The 15,301-nt window shown below is 35.5% G+C and overlaps 1 protein-coding gene across 1 annotated transcript; it reads left to right on the top strand.

Moving 5' to 3' along the window:
- The first annotated feature begins 357 nt into the window (after positions 1 to 357).
- On the top strand, positions 358 to 15,117 carry LOC118185605 (CIMIP2 protein GA14893-like). The gene is made up of 3 exons (XM_035355488.2): positions 358 to 545; positions 4,516 to 4,772; positions 14,943 to 15,117. The coding sequence occupies exons 1-3, from the start codon at positions 481 to 483 to the stop codon at positions 15,086 to 15,088; spliced, it is 468 nt and encodes a 155-aa protein (XP_035211379.1). The 5' UTR covers positions 358 to 480; the 3' UTR covers positions 15,089 to 15,117.
- Positions 15,118 to 15,301: the final 184 nt, after the last annotated feature.

Here is a 15,301-nt window from a genome sequence, read left to right as displayed (position 1 = left end):
ATGTTTGCATTATTTTCTAAAATCAAAATTGAAAAATCGATTTTTGAAAGTTAATTTGGTCTGACACCCTCTGGATGGCAAATGGAAATTTGGCTTTCCGTAGGTTTTCAGTTTTTTCACCTCGCGGCACATTCATGGATTGGTTTCCATTCTGAACTGTACGGTTATTCTGTTTACGAGTTAAAAGCTACACAAAAAGAAAAGAAATGAAATATAAAAATGTACTTTTTTATAGTCATTATTTCGATAAGTTGTTGGCAATACCATGCGTAGTAACCAGCTCATGAACAATAATTTCAGCTCGTTCTATTGCAAGCATTATAATTTTACAGAAATAACCACGAGAATTATGTTTGAACTTCAATAATTCAAAATTCATTTCAGAAGTCAGATGTGTACCTTAAAGGTACTTAGCAAAATTGCATCAAAATTAATCTAAAAATTCGTTTAAAGGTAAATCTCAATCACTTCATAAAATAAATGCCCAGAATTGATAAATATGGTCCATACGATCGTCCCGTACCGGAGCCACATTTTATACCAGGGTAAGTGAGATTCAGTTCAATTGAATATAGACCGTAGATCGTCATTTTTATATAAGACGTTACATGTTTTGGCTTTCATTCCTAATTTTTAACATGTTACCTTAAAGATGAATCGGTGTCAAAAACTCAAATTTCTTCGTTTGATCAATCGGTATAATTTGTAAGAATATTATGTTAACGTGAAGAGCATGTATGCCAATTAATTCAAAAAAATAATGTTGGTAATACTAATGATTCAACAAAATACCTAAACGAGTATAATTCCTTTTCCATTTGAAATTTATAGATAGGTGTAATGTCAATCAAACCTATACACAAAGCAAAAATTTCTATATGTATTTGCATTTTTTTATCAAAATTCTTCCCTTTAGTGTACCTTTTTTTGCATTTCATTATATAAGCAAAGAAAAATATGCAAATGAGAGGTGTCTAATGTTCTCTATTTTATTAAACACTTATTTGCTGAGTAAAAATTTCATACCTTCAGCTTCCTGTGCTTGCTATTTGTGTGTTCAGATATTTTTTAATAATTTTAAAAATAAGTAAATTACATTACTTCGTTCCTAAAAGGAAATAATATGAATACTTTTGAGGGACTCACTGGTAAATTAAACTGGTATGCATAAGGTACGGAAATGTCCCTTATGCAAAAGCATCCTAATATTGATTTCGTTATTTATTGAAAGTTTAATTCCTGTATTATCGTATTCCATAAATAAATGTCCCTAACCCGGTGATAAACGATAAAATAGGTACTTCGCTTGACTTTTTTCTTTCTTCTTTTTTTAAAGAAAATGCGAAAAAAATTGCAAGCAAATGAATTTCCAAATCAGTACTGTACTTCCTTGATAAAGCTGCCATCGAATAAGTTTTGACGACAGTTGAAATTTTCACATTACGTCATGGGGAAAAAGCGACTAAGCAAGGATGCCGTTGTTGACAACAATAGGCGGCATATCTAATAAAGACAGCATCATTCCATTTATTATATCGTTTTATACATGCAATATTTCCATTGTCCTATTACAAGTTGGACAAATATTCGCTAACATTACATTTCATAATGAACCGAAACTTGGCTCCCTCTAACGTAATTTCATTAAAAATGATCGTAAGCATAAAACTCGCTTCCAGTTTACGGGAACCCCCAACTGATGCCGAAATGAATACCCCTGGTAGTTCATTTCCAAACGAACGGACTAGCTGCCCTGCCCTTTGGCAAGTAGCCCTTGAGTGCTTTGCCAAATAAACCAGAACCAAGCCAGTTTGCAGACAGTTAAGGAAAACTTTTCATTTTTGAAAGTAATCCGAGTACTCCCGAGTGTTCTACTCTCGAGTCGCCCTAGATTGTAGCAAGGTGAAGCGACGTGGTCAAGTTACATGAAGAAGTCAGGAGCTTAGTAATTGGCTGTTGGCGGAAGAAGTAAGGTACCAGAGTATGCACGCTTTTTAAAGGGAGAAAAATGGGAAGTTTCAAAAGTTTGCACTAGGTCGCAGCACACTAGCTACATAAAAGTGCATTAATCATGCTAATTGTTAATAAAAGTGATTATTTTAAGAGGCTGAAACATTATTTGTATTACAAAATATAGTTGAATTCCTCAGTCATTTGCAAAGAAAAAACATGAAATTTATCAAAACTGATATTGCATTTATATACTAAAGTCAGATATGTAATAAAGGATAGAAAAATATTAAGTTCATCCTTAGAAATACAGACTGGAATTCACTCATACTAGACATTAATAATAATTTTAGAATTATCGGAGTTTGCATTAGGTGCACTCACAGCATTAGGTTTTAGCAAAGTCAGAAAGATTACGCTTGGTTTTAGCAGCAGTAAGCGGATTCACCTGAGTATTATTATACTAGTTTGGGGTTTGAAGGGGATAGAGGTTTTTCCTGCCAAGGTCTGTGAGTAGCTGACTCCTAGCTTTGTTGAATATCTCTTACCTAGGTTTATTTGTGGAAAATTTAGGACACCCACAATAAGACGCAGGATGTCGCTTTTGTCCGCAGTTGCAGCGGGTGGATACTTCGTTTTCTCCAGCTTGCAGACAGTCTTTTGTGAGGTGCCCTAAACGGCACTTAATTCACCTAGGGTTTAGGTGGCATGTTTTAGAAAACGTTGTAGCACTGATGAACCTGATTTTCCAAATCTTTTGTTTTATTTTTTTTTTAATCAAGAACAGGTTTTTGAGGTCGTAGATTTGTTCCATATTATCCGAGGGTAGAATATAAATCATGAAAGATGGCATAGGTGCACGAGTCCGTCGTCGAATGAGTTGGATTGCCTTATGCACAGAAAACCTTTAAGTGGTGACATAATTATTTCACAACTAGTACGGATTGGAAGGGTTCTTGATAGAAACTTGTAAGGTTGGAATTCTAAGTTAATGTTGGAAGTGAGGAACCTAAGAACTGATAAGCGAATAATCGCTAGAGAGGAAACAACAAGAGAGAAGGGTAATTAACCCTTTATTATTTCGATAAGATTTAACAAAACTCCGCCTGGGAGTGTACAAATAAAGTCCGCACTTTGGACTTGAACTTAAAAGACTAAGAATTAAACTAAACTAAGATTAACTAAACAAGTATATCCAAAGCTATCAAGGTTCAATTAGAGTTGGCCCCTTAACTTATTTTACTACGATGCTTAGCAAGGGTTTGAGTACGGCCGAGCGTAAAAACAGCTTTGAGAGAGAGAGCGGCCAAAAAGGCAGACGCGCGTAGTTCAGAAACTCTGATTCTCTCTCTGTCTCTGTAAGTAACTTCGTGGTTTAAATACCGCTTCTTATTAAATATTCAACAAATTCCAAAACTACGTTCTAGCCGGAAGTAGTAAGTTGAAGTTAAAAATTTGACAGGAAAGGAACTTTAACTTAAAATTTAACTGTTAATAAAATTAACATAATCTTTACAAACTTAAAAAGTCAATTAAATTTTGGGTCGATATTATGACATTCAATCTATTGGACGTTGAACAGGATGGTTAAGTTTACTATGATCCTTATCTGCATTTAGAAGAATTTTAATAAATTTGCTGTTGAAGCAGCAAAGAAATTTTGCATCAGTCACGGTTAAGAGTTTTTTTAGGTAGTCAGTCCATTCGCAGTCTTCTGTTGGCTTAATCATAAAGGGTGTAATACTCGGAATTTGGAATTGGCCTGTTGTTGCATAACCTCTTCTGTCTGAGCACTATTATGATTTGAAATTGGATGGTTTAAGTACGAAGAATATGATATTTCATAAATAAAGGTAACTAGAAAATGTTAAAAAAAAGCCCCTTTGGGCTTATTGTAAAATCTGAAAGCTTTCAGATTTTTTTTGGAGGAGGAGGGGATGCACATATGTTCTACTTGAAAGAGGAAATGCAGTATAGCGAAAACTTTGTCTCAGCATTGTATGCGATTTTCGGAGTTTATTCAGACTAACAAGTTATTCGAATCATTGTAGTTATCAAACAGTCACGTAATGTGGGAGAATGATAAGAAAGAAAAATTTATTCTCTTAGTTACTATTCTCTAAGTTCTAAGTTCCAACGTTCTAAACTATTCTTCAAGTTAGTAACTGAGGCTATTCCAAGAATGCAAAAAGGTTCTTTAGATGTTTTATATATCAAGATGATTATTAAAGCGCGAAAGTGACTCTGAGATGCCATCAACAAAATGTTTGAGAAATATGCTTTATAACTGGAGGCACACAAACTTACTGCATCATACTGTGACAGAAATTCGATAAGATGTAAAAATCGTGGGCCGAATTTGGAGACAATATTTAGAAAGTAAAAAATGTTACTCCTCACATTGAGACTGGAGGGTTGTGAAATCTATCTCTGAAGTTGAACCAAACATTAAAACTTATTTATTTAGCCTAGCATTTTATTACACATATACAAGTAGAAAATTAATAAGATTTAGTTAGAAAACAGAAAGCTTTATAAAATTTATTTCTTGTCTGCTTGTTTCAGGTATACAGGTCACTGTCCTGATCTCTTTGATCAAGTTGGTATAACATATCCCTGGGCGACTCATGCTGTCCTTGAAGATAAACCAGAACTGGCTAACAGGTTATCATCCATTAAACCACCAACTCGGAGGTTTCTGCAGCCTGGTACGAGAAGAAAAGGTGACAAATATTGTTCAGAGATGGATGGTAAAAGAGGACAGAGGAATAGGTCTTTGCCACAGCCTGTCATAGGCTTAGATATATCACTCGGATGTGTGGGTACGAACATGTTAAAATTTTCTTTCGCAAAGCAGCTTTTCGTACTTATTCGTTAGTATTTTCATATTCAAAATGGTCGAGTAACAGATCTAACAATAATATTTTAGATATCTTTCTCAAATTTTTACTATAAAATCCGTGTTAAAATTTCCTGAAAGACGAACATACAAAAAAAAAGGGGGGGGATAACCATTTGGGAACAATTCTTATAAAATATATATAGTTTACTTATAGTTTACTTATAAAAGGTTCATTTGTATAAATTTAAGAAGAAATAGAAATGATTCCTTCCTCCTTTTCTACATTTCTTTCACTCTGAAAAGAGCTTTTTTTAATATTATTGTCAAGATATATTACTGGATATCAAATTACCCTTGCCCTACAAGAAAATTGTCTTCGATCACATGTAAAATTTCATCAAATTAATCACTGCCATTTAGTTTAATTTTCTTATGAAACAAAGAGTTCTGATTTCAGGTTACTTCAGAATAAGTGTTCCAAGTAAGCAATATATTCTTCGTGCCATTATCCGAAAATAAGTATTAGCTGTACCAAACTTTGATACAAATCGCCTACGAGCAGCACTGAAAGAATCTGCAGTTAAGTAGCTAACTGCCTCAATATGCTAAGCTTTGTTAGCTGGACGTACAAACAAAGTATAAAGCTATATAATCGCTTGTGGTTTTAAAGCAACGACCTTTGTAACATTTCAAAATTACAAGACTACCATAATCAATACCTGTGGTTAAAAAAGTCTCTCAAATGTTATTCTTTGTTTCAGCAAGTTTCCTATTAATTGGTTATTAGATGACAATTCATATCTGTGACAAACAGTACATTTATAGGTATGTTACTTACCATTTACAATCCAATAATTTTGTTTCAGAATATTGGCTAGTAAACTGGGGCCTGCATGCATGTAAGTTACATGATATTGTTCAACAAGTAATGAGGCAATCCTCCGTTCCCTCAGGATAATTATAGGATTTTTGACTTAATGTCAAATCAGAATTTCGCAGACGATCTCCCATCATCATCTAATAAAACACCATCATCATCTAAGAAAGGAGCTTAAAACGCTTTTAGAATTTAAAGTTTTTCTTTTTTGAGACTTTATATCGTTATGGAAAGTGCAGAAACTGGATCCACTTAATGATCAACTTCTAGTTTCTTGCATTTCATGAGGGAACTACTGCAGAATTTTTAACATATTACCTTCAGAATCAAAGACCCATTCTTTGCACCTAGAAATAAATCTTAAACAAAAAGAAATTATATTAACTATTTTAGATAAAAAGAACAGTTTTGAAATACACTATTAGACACAAAAAAACAAAAACAAAAACAAACAAAAAAAAAAAAAAAAAGAAAAAGAAAAAAAAAAAAAAAAACGACGCACCAAGAAGGAATTATCTGAATGGGGCGAAAATCGGTAGCGGTGATGTACATGTACAGAAAAACAAATGATTACAGTTTGAGAAAAATTGGATGATTTATTAAAGTGATAGAGCTTCACAAAGTGAAAAAGTCAGTAACGCATTTGTCCACCTCTAGTCCTTATGTAAGCAGTTATTCGGCTTGACATCGATTGATAGAGGTTGCGGATGTCCTCCTAAGGGATATAGTGCCAAATTCTGTCCCAGCTGGCGCTTTATATCGTCCACATCCCGATCTGGTGGGAAGGCCCTGCCAATAATGCTCCAAACGTGCTAAATAGGGAAGAGATCAGCCGACCTTGCTAGCCAAGATAATGTTCGGCAAGCAGTAGAAACATGTGCAGTGTGGAGGCGGGCATTATCTTGCTGAAATGTAAGCCCAGGTTGGCGTGACATGAAGGGCAACACAACGGGCCTTAGAACTTCGTCGACGTACCGTTGTGCTGTAAGAGGTCAGTGGTGACTTCAGCCCCCTTTCAGTGAGCCGTCTACTAATGGTCCTTCCGGTCACTGAAGCACTAGTTGCACGTACAATCGATGATAATGATGCATCTGGGGCTGTGAGTGCCGCTCTGACGAGTGCTCGGTCTTCCCGTTCTGTCGTTTCTCTAGGCCTACCGCTTCCTTCTTGACGCTGTGTGCGGCCATGGTTCACCCATTCCTGCCAACATCGTCTAATAGTGGCATCGCTCCTGCTCAGATGTGGAGCTATTCGCCGATACACGACCTTTCTCAAATTCTGAAATTTCAGCGAACGATCTGCGCATATCATTCGCGCACCTGTATGCGAGGCATAGTTACTGTCTACCAGAGTACACGAAATGAATTTCGTGAAGAATTTATGACCTGGAATCATAATTTCTCCTCTTAAATATCCTGCCAATTACGCAGATCAGATGCGTTGTAGCGAAAACCGTTCATTCATTGGCAGCCAAAATGTAAAATTTTGCATCTTCCGTCGAAACCTGAATGCATATCAATTTGTATCGAATTTGCTTTATATCTTTCGGTGCGTCGTTTTTTTTTTTTTTTTTTTTTTTGTCTAAGAGTGTAAATTATTCAGAGTGCCATTAGTCAAATAAGCTGTTGAACCAAAAATTGATTTTGCCCTTTGTTCAGCTAAGACAGTTGCATCACTGCTGTTCTTATTACTGATAGAACATTGTAAAGGACACCTTGACCTGTTTAACGAAGAATGATGGTCCATGGCCCCAAAGGAATAAGTTCAGCAGCAGTTGAGGATTGATCTATCTGGAAGGAAAAGTCAGCAGGGATCTGTTTCGACGAACTATGGCTCCACTGTTGCTAGGGAATAACGTCTAAGATTTCTGAAGTCCTGTTTGCCACAAAAAAATTCCATTTTCGAGGGTGAGCTGCTAACCAATAGAGAATCACCTTACAGTCTAAGCGTGGAAGGAAATTTCAGTACTAGAAAGACCTTACGGACAGCTTTGATTAGTCTGGAATGTGGTTAGATGTTGTTTGTAGCCACCTGAAAATTTTATCATTGCTGAGATCCTTAAGATCTTGAAGTTGCTGCAACTTGTCTTTCCATTCTTTAAACTGAATATAGTACTACTGCGCACAATGACTGTAGCACTGCAGTATGGATGACAAGGTAATGACAGCAGTACTGACTGTAATGAGTAAGTCGTACTGCAAACTGTAAGTAGCACGCTTCGCGTCCAAAAAGGAGCAATATACAAAAACCTACTTTCTTAATATAATGTGTGACTGGCATTGAAAAATGTTTTTTGCATCGTGCTTTGTTCAGCTATTTCATATAACTTGTATTATGTGTTTAATTTGTTGTTATTGTAATTAATGCATTGTGTTGTACTAATGTCAATGACTGCGTAGAATTTAAATTGAACAAACTGTCGATGCAGCCCTCGGGTACCTAAGAATACTGCTCTAGATAGTTGCGGGATCCGGACAACATCCGATCAGTCTATATAAGCCGCCCGGGTGACTTGCTCTCATGTGTTATCCCGCATAAATGAAAACTTCATTGAAGCAAATGCCGCTAAAATGAGGAAGGAAGCAAAAGAAATACAAGGGAGTGTTGCCGTATTCGAAAGGAAAGTCTTCAGTGCCATGAACGAGAAAGTACCTTCTACAGAGCAAAAATTAGGAGGAATAAAGACTATAAATCAATAAATCGCGAGCGTCACAGAAGAAATCTCTGCTGTAAACGACAGACTGAAAAAAGAGGTTTTTAAGACTAAACAAAAAAAAAAAAAAAAAAAAAAAATCTTAGAACCGGGTTGCATCCAAAAACAAACGTGCCAGCTTATCCTGCTTTGAATAACATTCCGGTTCAGTTATCGCATTCCACAATTAGCTCTCGCCATTTGACGGGAAGTCATCATAGACGGTGTACAAAACACCATTTCAAATTATTTTCGAAGCAAACAAGTGGGATCTTCTCACTAAAGCGTTAAATCTGGCGACCTAATTTACAAGGAGGTGAAGCAGATATCATGTAGACGCTTATTGCTCAAAATCGTTCGAATGCTAACGCCTTTATGCTCTAGAACTGTAATTTGGAGAAACATTTCTCAATGATTACACCTGACTGCAGCTTTAAGACTCAAAAGCAGAAAGCAGGAGAAACCCTTCAAGAATGGTTAACTGATATAAAATAGTTAACACCTCTTAATATTTCAGGATTTCGGCAGTGAAATTCAAGACACATTGCGTCTCCAGCATTTTATGGATGTTAGCAAGGATCCTGAAATACAGCAAGTACTTCGAATAGCAAGGATATGAAAAATACTGTTCTATGCCATGAAAATGCAGGCTACCCAAAAGCCCAGCAGAAGGACGCTCGTCTTTTAAGAACAGTTACCGCAGAAGACCCAATGCTGAAAACGAGGGCGGAAGTGAAAAAAAGAGTGGAAACGATGGAATGGAATTCAGAAATGGAGTAAGGAGGAAAGAAAGATAAAATATTGGAACTTTAACAGATAAGGACTTCTACGAAAACAGAGCCTCTAATTCAGAAGACGAATAATATGTCAAAAGAGCAGCAGAGAAACTGCGTTCTTACAATATCTTCTAATCACGCGAAGCTGGAGGACTGTGCGTAGAAGGAGAAATCGACTGTTTTCTTCTAGCCATTCTTAATAGACATCGGAGCGAACGTGCCTATGCTGCGAGCTAATACAGCTCGGCGTTCGAACGGCACCTTCTGTATCCGGCTCCATCTTTTAATCTACAAACTGTGAAGCGAGAGAAAGTGCCAGTGCATGGGAAAATGATGGTTCATATCAAGTTTGCATTCTATGCATATGAGCACATAAGCTATGCGGCTGATATAACCGATTCATGTATCATCGGGGTTGACTTTCTAAAGAAGTCGCTTAGATGTCAAGAATAATGAAATGCGCACCTCTAATGAAGAAATACCGATGTCTAATGCAAATGAAAATTAAATGAGCTGAAGCGGTGCAGCAAAAAGTCACGAGAAGGTGAGAGTGGGGATTACTGATTTCTTGAAGGACAGTACATGTTTCAAAGGCCTTTTTAATTGCAGCTACCCTCGTAGACTTATAGAAAGAAAATTCGACGCTCAAGGCTAACACAAGTGACAGGCCTTCTACTTTCACGAAAGGAGAACATGTATCATGTGAAATTCAGTCGATTAGAATCAGAATCTAAACGAAAACATTTAGATGAAAATACATAATTCAATGCTGAACTAATTCAAGTTCAAATCATTTAATAGAACAATTTACAGATGTCTTCTCGACCTTGCTTAATGACGTTGGCCGTACAAATGTGACATAGCATCGGATCGACACTAGAAACCATTCAGCTACCAAGTTACATCCTTGGTATCTTCCATTCGCAAAACAAAAAGTTAGGAAATTTCTAAAGGAGATGCAGGAGAATAATGAAGAGCGGTTGCTGGTAAATGGATGTAGACCCTCAAGATCGGGAAAGATTGCCTTTAACACTGGTCAAGTACCTTGGCAGTTTAAAGTAATGCCTTTTGTACTGAGCAAAGCTCCAAAGATATTTGAACGTCTAATGGAAACAGTTCTGAAAAGGTTCTCATACGAAGCAGACCTTGTATATATCTCTCTATGATATTATTATTGTTGAACGCACTTTTAAAGAACATTTTTTAAAATCATCTAAAAAGTACTAGAGAACCTCAGTCCTTCAAAATGTAAATTAATTCGTCGAGAAGTTGGCTATCTTGGTCATACTATCTTTTCCGAAGGTGTACGCACAGATTCTGAGAAAATGAAAACTGTTTGTGACTGATGTCGTCGTCAAGACAATCGTCAGTTAAGACGTTTTTTCGGCTTCTGCACTTACAACAAAAGATTTGTCAAACGTTTCTCTAAATTCGGAAGCCTTTTGCACCATCTGACAGAAACAAAACAAAATGTTTCGTGGAATAATGAGTGTAAGAAGTATTTAGAACCCCGAAGAATGTTTTCATTTCCTGTCCTGTGTTGGCTTATCCAAAACCGAAATACGACCGGATTCGCCGTATAGACGCCAGCGACAAAAGAACTACAGCTGTTCCTTTACAAAAACTTTATGGCCAAGAGTATGTTATTGTCTATTTCAATAAAAGTCTCTCTAAACCTGAAAGAAATTACTGTGTCACCAGGAAACTGATCATTTCCACCACTATCTATTTATTGCCGTAAATTCTCTACTGCCACAAACTACGCACCGACCTTGTGTTATTAATTTGGCACTTGAATTTCAAAATTCAGGAGGGTCAAGTCACTAGATATAGGAATATGGCATGGAAATTCCACATAACAGATGACCTTCACATGGGAATGCTAACGCACTTTCGAGAAAACTTTGTCCATAAAAATGGCAACACTATTTGAAAGCTGAGTTAAAATATGACTTTGAAATTCTAGTAATCAGACAAACTGACACAGACTCTTCAACATCAGAGACTAATCCTTGGAGCAGCGAGGACTGAAAGAGGCCGCCTAAATGTAAGATCCTGAATGGAGGCCATTAATGGAATTAATGGAAACAACTAACGAGAAACCCAGCTGGCAAGAAATGGCATCATTTAGTCCTACGATGAAAAAAAATATTGGGCTTTGTGGAATACCCTTCTTCTGCAAAATAGAATTCTCTACCGCAAATGGGAAGCTGATGACGGAATATTTTCGAATGGCAGCTCATCTTACCGAGATCTCGAGTGCGTACTGTTCTGTCGGAGCTTAATAGCAGCCCTAGTTGAGTTCATTTTTGGTGTAACAAACACACTCCATCAAGTTCGTGAAAGCTTTTTCTAGGATGAAAGCCGAAGCAGGCGTAGAAAAGTGGTTCAAATTATATGATGCGTGTGAAGTGTGAAGAGATCCGAAAACAAAGTATACGGGAAAAGTGCCCTACAGTGTGAGAGCATCATTCTAGAGGATTATTTTGGACATTTTAGGGCCTTTACCTAGTGCAACTAAGCGTAACAAGTACATTCTAGTTCTCATAGACTACTTTAGTGAATGGCTGGAATCTTATACCCTCAGCTTCAATCGTTGCAGAAGTCTTAGTGAAGAAATGAATCTCATAATCTGGATTGCCTTTCCTTATTCATTCTAAACAAAGAACGAACATAACATCTTCCATGTTTAAAGGATTTTGTTGAATTCTCGGAATGGAGACGACTCAAATAATTTCTTTACACCTACAGTCAGATGGCATGGTAGAGAGATTCAATAGAGTAATCTTAATTAATCTCTCTCTATTTGTATCCCAAAATAAGCAGGACTGGGATCAAAAGCTGTCATTATTCCTGCTAGCGTTTAGAGGTGCCGTTCATGAGAGCACTGGATTTTTTCCATTCCAAATGATTTTTGGTCATAATCATTATCTACCGTGTGACCTGCTCAGTCGCGTTTAGAAGACGTTCATCGGTTCCAAGACAGTACCAAGAAGTACCAAGACAGCCACCGAAAGGATAAAGACGAGATATGATGCCAAGTCGACAGAGAGGGAATTCAAGGAAGGAAACCCGAAACTCCGAAGCATGACATGGGATCGCTCCGAAGCTACAGACATCCTAGAGACGGCCCTACCCTGTGATCAAGAGACTGAAGATGTAGTGGTTGCTATAAAAAAAATCCCGACCTAAAGTACGGTTGACTTGCACCTTATTACGCTACGATAATTACTTTTCCTTGGTTTTGTGGATTGCACTACTCTCGGATCCTGAAGGAGGGCACGATATTGTAAATATTCGTAAATCATTTTAATCCTTCTTGATTGTATTTTTGATTTTCTGTATTATTATACTATTTTGTAGTGTTGTATTTATTTATCATTTTTAGAGTCGTAATTTTATGCTTTATTTTGCTTTTAATGACTTGTAGACTTGTATAAGCAATTATTTGTTGTAGATTTATATATTTTTTAGTTATGAATACAACGGCTTTGGAATTGTAAAAAGCTCAATTAGAACTCGACATATAGACAATTTCGATCCTGAAAGGACATTGCAACAAATTTTTGATTGGCGACATTTCGCGATATCCTGGAAGATACGAGAAAACATATTTTCGAAGCCCTACAGCCGATTCTTCTAGAAATTTTCAAAGCCCATGTTGCAGAGTTTAAATACGGGTCGGAGAGCTAGAGAGGTCAGTTGTAAATCAATTGCTAATGAGTTGTGAGCTTATCGGTTAGCTGAACAATGCGTTAACGTTTACCCTGAGAGTGAATTAAAGGAGGAATTGCTAAATATTCGCGTTATTTCCAGCTGTTATTGTGTTGGATGCTATTTGTTGAGCTTATTTTCCTAATAAATTGTTCATTTCTTCCTGGTTATCTAAACTCATTATTTAAACAAATATCAACGATCCCATAGCTCGTAACAATATGTTATAAATTTTCAACATCAATGGATGCTGCAGGATTACTAATTAAGGTACACTGGGGAAAGGACAGTTCTATATCTCCCGTTCTACTGGGCCGATTGACGAAATTCAACTTGAATTTTTCATGTCTCGAAAGCAAGACATAGGATATGTGTTAGACTTATACATAACCTTGTTCTAATATAGGTATTTTGACACAAAATCGGACTTTTCCTGAAATAACATACCAATTATTTTCCGTATTTCCATTCTACTACTCAACTTACGCCAAACTACCAAGTTTTGTAAAAATCGCACGAGTAATTTAAAAAAAAATAGCTCTTAAAATTTTAGCTCCTCAATGTTAATTGAGTTTGGTATATATTTATCAATCTCTCTTTTTTTATTAAACTTGTTTGATTCTTCCTTTCACATTTCAAAATTCAGGTTCATTCCAAATAAAATTCACCCACGTTTTATGATTGATTTTTAAATTTTTTTTTTTTTTTTTTTAAATAATTTTTATAAATTTTTCGAAAAAAATTTTGAATTACAATCTATAAAATTTTACCATCATCTTAAAGTAGACCTATTTCTTAGCATACCTGCAAAAAAATAGTTTTTTATTCAAAATTTCAGAAGATATACGTAAATTTATATATTGGTGCGTTTTGAAATTTGGCATATTTGTTGAAAGCGATGAAACATCAAATGTGGTTCAGACACTTTGCTAAAATTGTTTGAAAGTAGGAACGATGTAACTTTCTCTCCGCTCATGCACAATGTAAAAAGGTAGGAAGGAGTTTCCTTTTTTTCTGCTCCGGCATAATGGAAGGAAAAGGAAAATTGGCTGACATATATTAAGAAGTTTGCCAAGTGAATTATTCTTAGCGCAAATTGAAAAAAAATTTCGCACCAAATTTCACAAAATTTAATATCTAGGCATAATTTGAATCGTAGAATCAAAATATGGGGAAAAATTGGTATGTTATTAAAGAAAAGTCCGATTTTGTGTCAAAATACCTGTTAAACCAAACCTATATATAAATCTAATATATATCACAAGTCACGCTTTCGAGACATGAAAAACGCAATTTGAATTTTGTCAATCGACCCAGTAGAGCGGGAGATATAGAACTGCCCCCTTTTTTTCTCGCAGTATACGTGTCATCTTGTAAAAGAGACCAGCTTGCCAGATGTTGAAATGGAAATGTCTTTCTCATCCTAATGAAAAGAGACATCATCTATGACATCAATGTCCAATATAAGAACAACCTGGCAATTTATCTGGAGTTCGATTCATGCCAACCAAACAGGTTATTTCCTCTTTGTAATGTGACGATGTGAGTACATAAATGGCTTGCCCCAGAAAAATCCTCTACGAAATTATTCTTCCTAAAAAAAAGATAGCTCTCGAGTGCTTTAAGAAAATAAGTGATCCATTCAAATGAAAATTAATTTATTTTACCCTCCAAATTTATTTGCCATTTTTATTAGAAATTGTATTACTATTGTTATATCATAACATTATGTATTTAAATGTTGGTAATTAAAATTTGATTATAAAAGATTAATTTTAAAAAATTATCATGCTGCAAAGTTTTTCAGATTTAACATACAGATGATGAAACTTTTTATTACATTAAAACAGATCGAATTCATGAGCAAAATTTATAATTTTACATACATCCTCGGCCAGTGAATGAAAGCATTTGGAGTACCTTAAGATGCATCAAAGAAAAAAAATAATGCTAAGTTAATTCCGAGATTGTTTACATAATAGTACTAAATTCAAATATCACTTCATATAGAACTATTTTTAATAATATCTAAATTGAATAATTAAACTTAAATGACACATCTTTAAGTATATAATATTTATCAATTTTTAGGTCCTGCACCACAAAACAGAGAAACTACAAATATAGGGAAAACATTCCAGAAAGCTACAGCCGATTTTGAATGCCAGCAAGAAAAAAGCATTCCAATTTATGTATGCTGCTGTTCTTCAGAAGTCTCAAACTCAATGCATGTGTGACATAGATTAATAAAAAAATAATTCATTTATTAAGTTTCCTTATATAAAACCTTCACACATAGCAAATTTTTTTCAATTAAAGTTTGTATTTCAGTATATATATTTTAGTAATCAGTTAAAATCCAAAAAACTGGGGAGTTCAATCTACAAATTTAAATTAAAAATAACTACTTTTTTTACATTTCATATTACAGTCAAAAGTCGTTAATTCGA

Source organism: Stegodyphus dumicola, chromosome 3, assembly GCF_044657685.1.
Source record: "Stegodyphus dumicola isolate Sdum_Otavi_A_Nest chromosome 3, ASM4465768v1".
Classification (NCBI taxonomy): Eukaryota; Metazoa; Arthropoda; class Arachnida; order Araneae; family Eresidae; genus Stegodyphus; species Stegodyphus dumicola.
This window is presented reverse-complemented; position numbering and strand designations above follow the sequence as displayed.

Coding starts and splice junctions, on each gene's coding strand:
- LOC118185605 (XM_035355488.2), top strand. CDS start 481: ATGCCCAGAATTGATAAATATGGTCCATACGATCGTCCCGTACCGGAG. Junction 546..4,515: donor GAGCCACATTTTATACCAGG/GTAAGTGAGATT, acceptor TGCTTGTTTCAG/GTATACAGGTCACTGTCCTG. Junction 4,773..14,942: donor TATATCACTCGGATGTGTGG/GTACGAACATGT, acceptor ATCAATTTTTAG/GTCCTGCACCACAAAACAGA.